The 11,047-nt window shown below is 36.2% G+C and overlaps 1 protein-coding gene across 6 annotated transcripts; it reads right to left on the bottom strand.

Annotated features, from left to right (window-relative positions):
- Positions 1 to 256: 256 nt before the first annotated feature.
- On the bottom strand, positions 257 to 10,785 carry LOC101252003 (pentatricopeptide repeat-containing protein At5g15010, mitochondrial). Of its 6 annotated transcripts, none has more exons than XM_010325149.4 (3): positions 8,842 to 10,779; positions 4,396 to 4,622; positions 257 to 1,314 (listed from the first exon to the last, which is right to left on the bottom strand). In XM_010325149.4, the coding sequence occupies exon 1, from the start codon at positions 10,545 to 10,547 to the stop codon at positions 8,901 to 8,903; it is 1,647 nt and encodes a 548-aa protein (XP_010323451.1). In that variant the 5' UTR covers positions 10,548 to 10,779; the 3' UTR covers positions 257 to 1,314; positions 4,396 to 4,622; positions 8,842 to 8,900. The 6 variants fall into 6 exon arrangements, with proteins under 6 accessions (XP_010323451.1, XP_010323452.1, XP_010323454.1 ...); XM_010325150.4 differs by having other exon boundaries at positions 257 to 1,317; XM_010325152.3 differs by having other exon boundaries at positions 8,833 to 10,779.
- Positions 10,786 to 11,047: the final 262 nt, after the last annotated feature.

Genomic DNA, 11,047 nt, shown 5'->3' on the forward strand with positions numbered 1-11,047 from the left:
CACTTTTAGAAAATACCTAGCTCTTACACTAATAATTTTCCACTGATCAGAAAAGTGATAAATGAGACCTTGGAATCATCAAATTCAGTTCTACACATGCAAATTAGGCCTTAGTGGAAATCTCCATTATATATAGTGATTTATATAACAGCAGCTAGTGCAAACTTGTTTTTTGATGACTGCAAAATTTCCCAAGGCCAGGGTTTGAAAAGGGCCCCTCTTCAGTACCCTTCTCCTCTAAATTAGAGACTGCGAATTTCTTTGTACAAAAACTTGATATTTGTTATTCTATTATAAATCAGAGTAATTCCATAACACTAAACCAATTACGTGTCATTTATACAAGATGACAGCCATTGTAACTTGATTTGGTTAATAAGAACATAAAAGCTCAGGAAACAGTCTTCAGAAGTATCTCTGAATCCAAGCTGTACCTCACAGACAGATTTAACAAAGGACAGATGAGGGGCAGTGCCAGCAGAGAAACATGCAGGTAATGAATTGTGGAAACCATTGAATCTAATCCTTCATGTAGATTTGAATTTTCCCTCTTCTTTGCAACATTATAAGCAAAATCTCCATAAAGCAAGGAGTTATCGTGCTGATCGTTATTTCTCAAACTCTCTTTTCAACAATGATTGAAGCTTCTAAATTGAAATAAGTAATAGAATTGTGCACTGACAAACCAGCTGTGTGATGCCTTGAGGTCATTATACTTGAGGAACAGGCAATAGAAAAATTATTGAACTGCAAATAGCTGTAACTGCTTTCTGACAATCAATGTCTAATGAACCTTGATTAGGCTCAGATATCAGCAGATCAATGAGACAGCAACAGACCTAAAATGCAGGCCCTGATAATGATGGTATAGCAAATGCACGAGAAAGGGCCCCAACTACTGAAAAGTTCTTTCTCTGGTCAATTACAAACAAATTTGCCTTTGCTGATGCTAAAGTTGCAGGAGCTTCAAGCACATTGCAAGTCAGTTCATCCTGCAGACGCTACATAATAGAAGAATTTCGAATTGCGAAACCACATTCTCTGTTGGGCAAGTGAAATTTCTACATAATCTCAAAGCCTGCTTTCTGCCCCCAAAATGGATTCTGGAGTCCCAGCTTAAACGCATTGCCCAATCTAAGCAAACAGTTACTCACCAGATTGGCTTATCAACCAAAATAAATTTTCTTGCACTAGTTACAGGAAAAAAACACAAACCCCACCATGTAATGCAAGAAAGTTAGTACTCTTAGTAACTCTATAGACAAGTCGTTCGCTACATCTCCTCTTCACTTTAATTCATGATAACCCCGAGACCTGCTGAAAAAAAGGCAATATTAGAAAGGAAAAAACCTTGAAACAATACTTGTCAAAATATATAGGTGACATTGTCTGTATTTCCACATTGACAATTGTCAAAAGGATAATATAAAAGCCAAGCAAAAACTATTATTTATTCATTAGAACCATCCATCACCACAGGAAAATTTGAAAACAAGGCAAGGAATTGCAGACTCATGTTTAGGACTGCGAGAGGCAACAAAAGGCGACAAGGGCCTGCCTCGCCACGCGGCGAGGCGCTTGCTTTTTTGAATCAAGGCGCCAATGAATATCAAAAATTAAAAATATTTAATTGCATATTTTATCCAAAATCTTAATAGTAATAACACATATTAGCAAATATTCAATTCAAAAAACAATAGTAGATACTAAAAAGGAGTCGCGCAGCAGTAAATTTTGAAAATAGAAAAAAAAAACTAATTTTGACTAATATTGTTAAGTCAAATCTTTTTTTAAAAAATAAATAAAAAAGGCGGCGCCATTTTTGTCAGCATTAGCTCGCCATGGGTCGCCTTTTGTATGTCGCCTCGCCTCAGTGCGGCATGGCGAGAAGGGCTCGCCTCGCCTCGCCTCTCGCCTTTGGCGATGAGGCGTTCGCCATTCACAACACTGTGCAGACTCAACACGGCCGAACCCATTGTCAAGAGATTGCAATGGTAATTCACACCCTTCTCATTTCTTTTTCAGTAACATGGTACTAGGATAACTTGCACACAACTTGACATTGACAATTGTCAAAAGGATAATATGAAAGCCAAGCAAAAACTATAATTAATTCATTAGAACCATCCATCACCATAGGAAAATTTGTATACTAGGCAAGGAGTTGTGGACTCAACACGACCGAACCCATTGTCAAGATATTGCAATGGTATAATTCACACCCTTCACATTTCCTTTTCAATAACATGGTACAAGGCTAACTTGCACACAACTTGACATTGACTATTGTCAAAAGGATAATACCAAAGCCAAGCAAAAATTATTATTTATTCAACCATCCATCGACATAGGAAAATTTGTAAACAAGGCAAGGGGATGCAGACTCAACACGGCCAAACCCATTGTCAAGAGATTGCAATGGTTATTCACACCCTTCTCATTTCTTTTTCAATAACATGGCACTTGGCTAACTTGCACACAACTTGACATTGACAATTGTCAAAAGGATAATATAAAAGCCAAGCAAAAACTATTATTTATTCATTAGAACCATCCATCGCCATAGGAAAATTTGTAAACAAGGCAAGGGGTTGTGGACTCAACACAGCCGAACATATTGTCTAGAGATTGCAATGGTAATTCACACCCTTCTCATTTCTTTTTCAATAACATGGTACTAGGCTAACTTGCACACAATTTGACAATTCAACCAAGTATCCACATTAGTATTCCACGCATATTGACCACTGTCTACTCCCTAAATAAAGTAGTAGGAAACCAGATAAGAAAGGAAACACATAAAGGACAAATTTCATTTTTAACAGTAAGAACCAACATTGATTGAACAATGTTAACTGCAGTTAGTAATTAATAGAAAGGGAATTGTCTCGTTTATAAGGGGAAAAGTCCAATTTAACTCCGGCATTTTAAAAAAAAAAAAAATGAAGAGCACACTTAGCAGCTGAGATTTAAATTCTTAGATTACATACACAGTTACGATTTTGTCTTCATTCCACCATCAAGGGAGCCAAACTTTCAGTTGCAACTCATGTTTTTGACAGTTCTTGTATCCCTTCTTTCTCAAAATTCTCTCCTCTTTCTCATTCTTTTCCTTCTCTTCCAACGCTAATCCTTTTTTAGCTTTGCAATCCAGGAATCACAATTGAATGGAAGGAGACTGATGTGTTGGAAGTCATTAATTCGGATTAGGTTATGTTATAGTTATAGTTTGGAATAGGGTTTAGGTCTCCTACTTGCATAAGAATTAGACTTCTTATTATGTAATAAGACTCCTACTTTAAAGGGGCTTTTGATGAATTAATTGATAAGTCATAATTAAGCAAAAAAGCAAGAGATCAGAGTTCTCTCTTCCAATGAACTCTAAGGTTTTAGTCTCCCTTCAATGAGCTGGAGATATATACAAAAATAGATCGATGAGCTGGAGATATATACCAAAATAGGTCAATCTAGGAATTCAAACAAAGGCAAGGGAAAGTCAATGTCAATTGATTTAGATTTTCCTGTGACTCAATGCTTCTCTAAGAATCCTAACAGAGACTGATTGAGATATTTCCAAATTTTTTTCTTTAATTCATTGGATTGTAATTCATAGTTGACTGACATGTAATTTGGAATCAGTCTAGTAATCCTTCCGCACTACTTTGTCAACTAACCTATGATTCTGTTAAATTAGATTGAGTGTGCCTTACAAACAACTATAAAGGGCTTCTCAAAACCAGTAGTCACATCCATAAGCAACATGAATATGTGACTGGATTCTGTCAAACCCTTTAACATAAAGGAGGAAAAACAAAAGATCAAACAATGGGTGAATCGATATTTCGTGCAGTGGATAACGCACCCCTTGCCTTTGCCTCAAACATATAAAAGTAAAACCTTCTATACACACACACTCTCTAAATCCACACCAATTTTTTTATTTTTCTAAAAAAAGAAGAGGTGTACTGGTACTTCACAACTACAAACTTGTATTACCGAATTCAAGTGTTATGATAAAAGCTCAAGATCAAAGTTCATAGAAGAGATCAAAAACAACAGCAAAAAGGGTAAAAATACACATCTTTTAGAAAATAAATGCAGAAGTAACGAGTTTGAAAGAATCACAGAAACCCAAGAGAATCCAAGTGTAGTGGCTTATATTCTCCTAATTCTTTGAGATGGAAACATAGTAAAGATGGGGCTTTCACTGTTAGCAGTGCATACAACACGGAAATCCCCCAGCAAAGCATCTATAAGCAGAGTTTGTGGAGAAAGGTATGGAGAACCTTAGCACCAACTAAGATAAAAATGCTTTACATGGTTGGTTTCAAGAAGGGCTTGCCTGACACATGAAACACATGAAGCATTGAAGAAAAAAGGAAAAAACTATAGTACCTTGGTGTTTATTATGCGGGAAGGCAGAGGCGACCAACAAGCATCTACTCTTGCATTGCATGTTTACAACTTTACGACACAAACTTGGGTCATCTTCCTTGGTCTCACAGAGACAAATTGGACCATGCCTAACCACACTGCAGACTTATTGAGTAGTTGGATGAGGGGGGGGAGCAAGATCCAGAAGGCCTGTTGAGGATAATTCCATATTGCATTTGGCGGACATTCTGGAAAGAAAGGAACAGTTGAAACTTTAAAGATAGGTCCAATTCCATTGAGAAGGTTAAAGGGAATTGTGTTGTTATCTTTTTATTTTTTGGTGTAAAGAGAAAGGTTTAGAGGAAACAGAACATGTAGAATTATTGGGATCCTTGCAAGTATTTTTTTTTCCTCTGTTTTTGTTCCCTCTGTTTTTGAAAGGTCAACTACATATCTTTAATGCTGAAGAATACACCATTACTATTTTAAATTTTAAAAAATCTCAAGAAACACCAAGTTAGGGTTCTTCTTTCAAGGTTCTTCATCAAGTTTCATCACTAAAGTATGTAAGGCTTCAACAGGATATCATTTCACACCCATGCCTATGTCATGTTCTTTCAAAGATTTTTACAGAATTTCTAGAATCCAAGTTAGGGTTTCTACTAAATTAATGAACTTCATCATAAGCTCCTGTTCTTGATTGTATTACTCACTTTATATAGATAGTTTACCTATTTATGAGCATATCGATATTTGTATTTGGTGGACATTCTGGAATAAGGAACAGTAGAAACTTTAAAGATAGGTCCAATTCCATTGAGAAGGTTAAAGGGAATTGTATTGTTATCTTTTTATTTTTTGGTGTAAAGAGAAAGGTTTAGAGGAAACAGAACAGGTTGTATAATTATTAGGATCCTTGCAAGTATTTTTTTTCCTCTGTTTTTTAAAGGTCACCTACATATCCTTAATGCTGAAGAATACAACATTACTATTTTAAATTTTAAAAAAAATCTCAAGAAACACCAAGTTAGGGTTCTTCTTTCAAGGTTCTTCGTCAAGTTTTGTCACTAAAGTATGTTAGGCTTCAACAGGAGTATCATTTCACTCTCATGCCTAAGTCGTCTGTTCTTTCAAAGATTTTTACAGAATTTCTAGAATCCAAGTTGGGGTTTTCTACTAAATTAATGAAACTTCATCATAAGCTCCTGTTCTTGTTATGAGCATATTGATATTTGTATTTGGTGGACATTCTGGAAAGAAGGAACAGTAGACACTTTAAAGCAGTGTTATGAAAGGCGCTCACCTCGTCGCCAAAGGCGAGAGGCGAGGGTGGCTCGCCATTCTCTAGCGAGGCGAGGCGAGGAGAAAAAGGCGAGCCCCTGGCGATATATGGCGCTGAAATGGCGAGCGAAAGGAGCCGCCTTTTTGATTAAAAAAATTTTGACTTAATAATATTAGTCAAAATTAGGGTTTTTTTTTTACTTTCGAAAATTTCTGAAACTCGCGACTCTCGATCGATCGATTGACTCTTCTCTTCTCCTCCATCGCGTCGCTGCTCCCTCGCTGTCCCTCGCTGTCGCGTCTCTGCTCCCTCGCTGTCGCGTCTCTTCTCCCTCGCTCTCCCTCACTGTCGCGTCTCTTCTCCCTCGCCGGCGACCTCGCGACTCTCACTCTCTGTTTTCAGGTTTTCAGGTAATGTTTTCTCACTTCTTCTTCTGTTCTTATTTTTTCTGTTCTTCTTCTTCTGTTCTTATTTTTTCTGTTCTTCTTCTTCATTTTTTTTTTTTAATTTTGGTAAGCAGCAGTCAGGACTCAGGCAGTGCTAACTGCTTACTGCTTTGTGTAAGTGTAACAAGTGTTAATTTTTTTAAAAAAAATCTTTTCCTAATTATTTATTCCAATATTTCTAAACAGCGAATTAATTGAATTTGATAATCAATGGCGGATGCTAGCAAAAAGAGGGACATTGGATGAAATTATGGCACTCAAGGAGCGACGAAAGATTCGGTCACTTGTAACTTTTGTGGGAGTACTTTCAATGGTGGAATAACTCGACACAAACAACATTTAGTGGGTGGTTTCAAAAATGTTAAAGTATGTGTCGCTTGTCCGTCGGAAATTAGAGAAGAAATAAGGACTTATATGCAAAACAAAATAGCTAATAATCCCAAATTTCAAATGAGGCAACCGGAAGAATTTGTTGATATTGATGATCTTGATGAAATGGATGATTATGCGGAAATGAGGCCTCCCTCCAAAACTCAAAAGATATCTTCTAGTGGAGGTTCATCCACCGCACGGAGTGTGACGAAAGGACCTTTGAACCTCTATTTTTCACAAAAATCAACACAAAAAGGAGGCTTAGAAAAAGGAGGAGGAATCGAAGAAACAAAGAAAATTCTAAGAGAGCGTGCGGTAAGTGCTTTTGCAATTTGGATGTATGATGCTGGGCTCCCTTTTAATTGCGTCAATCACAAATCATTCGATAAATTTATTGAGGCGGTTGGACAACATGGCCCTGGAATGAAGCCTCCTACATTCCATGAAGTTAGAGTCACTCACCTTAAAAAAGAGGTGGATAAAGTAGAAAAAATTGTGGAGGAGCATAAAGTGCAATGAACAAAGTTTGGTTGTTCCATTATGATGGACAAATGGAAGGCACGAAATGGCAAAATGATCATCAATATTTTGGTGAAGAGCAATATAATGATGTAGAGAATTTTGATCTTCAAGAGTTGGATAATTTTGAAGAAGAATAGACTTTTAAAGTTTTGGTTTATTGTATTTTGAATTGTTTGGTCTTTAAAGTTTTAGACATTCTATTGGTTTTTGAATTGAATATTTGCTAATATGTGTTATTGCTATTAAGACTTTGGATAAAATATGCAATTAAATATTTTTAATTTTTTGTATTAATTGGCGCCTTTATTCAAAAAGGCAAGCGCCTCGCCGCGTGGCGAGGCAGGCCCTTGTCGCCTCTTGCCGTCCACAACACTGCTTTAAAGATAGGTCCCATTCCATTGAGAAGGTTAAAGGGAATTGTATTGTTATCTTTTTATTTTTTGGTGTGAAGAGAAAGGTTTAGAGGAAACAGAACAGGTTGAGAATTATAAGGATCCTTGCAAGTATTTTTTTCTCTGTTTTTGTTCCCTCTGTTTTTTAAAGGTCACCTACATATCCTAAATGCTGAAGAACACATCATTACTATTTTAAATTTAAAAAAGTCTCAAGAAACACCAAGTTAGAGTTCAAGGTTCTTCATCAAGAAAGACATATTTATGAGCATATTGATATTTGTATATTATTTTGGGAGGATTATTTAACACCAAGAGGACGCAAGTTCAGAAAACCCAAGTCCCATAACAATGTGCCACTATAGAATTTTGAATATTAGCCCAAGAGGCTCAGTTAGTATCCACATCAGATAGATAGGTCCTACACACTGACAAGGTATAGGATAGCCCTTCCAAATGGATTATAAGTTGGACAACATAAACTGATATGGTATATGTCGATGGTAAGAAACTCCCAATAAAAGTATCATTATGTTCATAAACTTTATCATCAGGGTTCTTCTCAAATATGATAGTTTTGATCTAATTTCAACCCAGGGCTACAGAAATAACAATTATATAATTGAAGCAAGTTCTCAATGAAATTTATACACTGGTTTTAGTATGTCCTTCATTATATCACTATATTTATGATTATTGAATGCTCATTAGTTCTTACTACATGTTGCCACCCGAAATGATTATGTTTAGTCTCATCATATATACTCAGCACTTTCCACGTACTGACTGCATACCTTTTTCTGCACAACATCCTATTATGATATAGATTTAAATGTTTGCTCTCACACTAGTGGCTAGACAGGTTGCAGTTTTTCCTGTCAGAAGTTGATGAGTCCACTTCATTTTGTGACTTCATGGAGTAGTCAGTAACTAAGTTTTACGTAAGGACAGTTATTTTCTTTGAGGTAGCTAGGGATCATGGCACGACAAACTTATTTCTTCTTTCATTCCAATTAGTAGAGGTTGCACTTCAGGCATTACTTGTTCAGTTCCATGCATTTCATTCAGATATATGTTAAGTATTTGCTTCAGTTAACTATGTTTTAGCTTCCACTTACACTTCATAAAATCTCAGTTAAGTTATTAGCAAAATGTCAGTACCACAGGTCCGCTTAGCATCATTCGTGCCAGTCAAAACTAGGGTGTAGACTTTGATCGTGACAATTTTATACTTCAGGGACAAGTATAAAGAATATTGATCACTTTATTCTTAAAATTAATTAAAAAAAAAAGAGGAAGAAAGTATCTGTGAATATTCAAATAGTCTTTCTTGCTATCAAAATCTTAAAAAAAAATGGAAGTAAATTGTGTTAGCAGTAAATTCCAGTATGTAGACCAAATAAGCCAAGAATATTTTGTTAATACAATCTAAAAGAAGAGAAACCTGATGCACCTGTATGTACAGTGACCCGAGCCAGATTCCCAACAGTAATTTTATAATCAACATTGACTCTACTGACCCCAGAAAGAAAAGCCACGCTCTCTCATAACTTTTCTCATTTCAGGTTTTTTATGGAAATCCCTTTCTTTATCAGCTTTTTCAAATTTGACCACCTTTTTGTTCTCCTGATGACATGTTACTTTATTCTCTTGAGAATCTCTCCTGCCAGCTACCCAAGCTTGAAGCATTTCATCTATCTTGGGCTCCGGCAGTAAACCTTTTTGCTTCATTTCGTGATAGTATTTGTACGACTCCTCCAGCTTCCCATTCAAAAAGAGTCCATGTATCAGCACTATATATGAACTTCGATCATGGTCCAAGCCAATCTTGCTCATCTTATCCCACAACATGAAAACATTATCAAGTTGGCACCATCGGCAAAACTTCCGGATTAACATTATATAAGTGTCATGAGTTGGAATACATCCCATCGTGTTCATCTTCTGCAAGTGCTCGAACACTTCTTCCCCTGTCCTCAGGCTACGAAGCAATGCATGGTAAGTTCGGACAGTAGGATGTATGCCTCGTTGAATCATCTCATTGAAGATCTCTTGAGCTTCATCTGGTAATCGAGCTTTGCAGAGAGGCATGATTAATGAGTTATAAGTAACAGCGTTTGGAGCAAGATCATTCTCTTCCATCATCTTCATCACACTCCTAGCTTGTTTAACCAACCTGCCTTTTGCAAGAGCATGAATGACAGCATTATAAACCTTAACATCAGGTGCAACCCCACACAATTTCATCTCATCGAAAAGCTTAAGCACAACATTGAGTCTACCAGCCCTCGAATAGCAAGACATGATACTACAATATGAAAAAACATCACGAGGAATCCTTTTTTCCTTCATCAACCTCCAAATCCTCTTTCCCTCACTTAAATCATCACGGGCAAGACACCATCCATTCAGAATGATATTCAAACTCTTGGTATTCAACGGGAAAACATTCGTATTGCAAAAAAGCAAGTGCTCGGCATCTTTTACATTTTTGTAGCGAACAAGGGCAGACAAAAGGTCTTGAAATTCTTCTATTTCAATATCTAAATTAAACCGCTTAAATGCATAAAAAGTACTGATAGCTTTTCCAACTTCATGCACAGCACAGTATTTCCTAATCATAATCAAGAGCGTCTGAGGATTGACAAGCGATGGTCTATCTTTACCACCTCTCATTTCCTCAATGAGTGACCATGCAGTGTCAAACTTTCTCATTTTTCCAAGTATAGATATCATAGAATGGTATTGACGCACAGAATGAACATAACCTGTTTGTTTGGTGGCCCATATGAAGAAAGTGAATGCAACTTCCCAATTATTCCGTGCACGAGAAAGAATAAGAGTAACTAGATTGTGTGTGGGCCTTACACCACATTGCTCGAGTTTATTATGCACATGGGTTCCGGGTTGTTTAAAAATGGCTTCAATTGTTTCAACATCTTCTTTGGAAAAATCAGAATATACTTCTTTATAATCATGTGAATTGGTGAAGGAAGTAAAAGTAGAGAACCTGATTCCACAAGTAGACCTTGAGAGAGCACCAGGTAGGAGACTAGCATGGGGAACGGAAACACCACTGCTGGATCGAAGAAGAAAAGATGGCAAATTGGGAGGGAGATGACCACCAAGGAACAAGGAAATTGCAACTCTATATTTCATTATCAAACAATTTCTTTCGTTGCCCTAATGCTCTTCTCCCCAACCACTGTTTTTTCCTCTTTTATTTTTTAACAGTTTTAAAGCATTTTTGTAATGTCTCTGTAATATAAAAGTAATTTTGAGTATTTGTTTTGTGTGAAAATAAGCAAAAGTAAGTCAAAAGTTATAGGTTAAGGATACATTAAGAGCATATTTGGATTGATTGGAAAAAGTGATTTTCTTGAAGTGCTTCAAAAACACTTTTTGAAGTGTTGAAAAGCGTAGTTATATGTTTCAATACGAAGTGTTGAAAAACGTAGTTATATGTTTCAATACAAGTGTTTGAACTGAAAAAACAGTCCACTACGTGTTTAGTCCATAAGTATTTGTTAAACATTTTTTATTAAAATATCTATAGTACTCTTAAAGTTGTTAAGCATTCTAAAATGCTAATTACTATAAACTTTTACTTTTCAACTTCATTATAAATTAATTTATGCGTAAGTTATTTTAATTTTAAA

This window comes from Solanum lycopersicum, chromosome 7, assembly GCF_036512215.1.
Source record: "Solanum lycopersicum chromosome 7, SLM_r2.1".
In the NCBI taxonomy this organism is placed as follows: Eukaryota; Viridiplantae; Streptophyta; class Magnoliopsida; order Solanales; family Solanaceae; genus Solanum; species Solanum lycopersicum.

Excerpts from the sequence above, each read along its gene's own strand:
- LOC101252003 (XM_010325151.4), bottom strand. The coding sequence starts at position 10,547 with ATGAAATATAGAGTTGCAATTTCCTTGTTCCTTGGTGGTCATCTCCCT.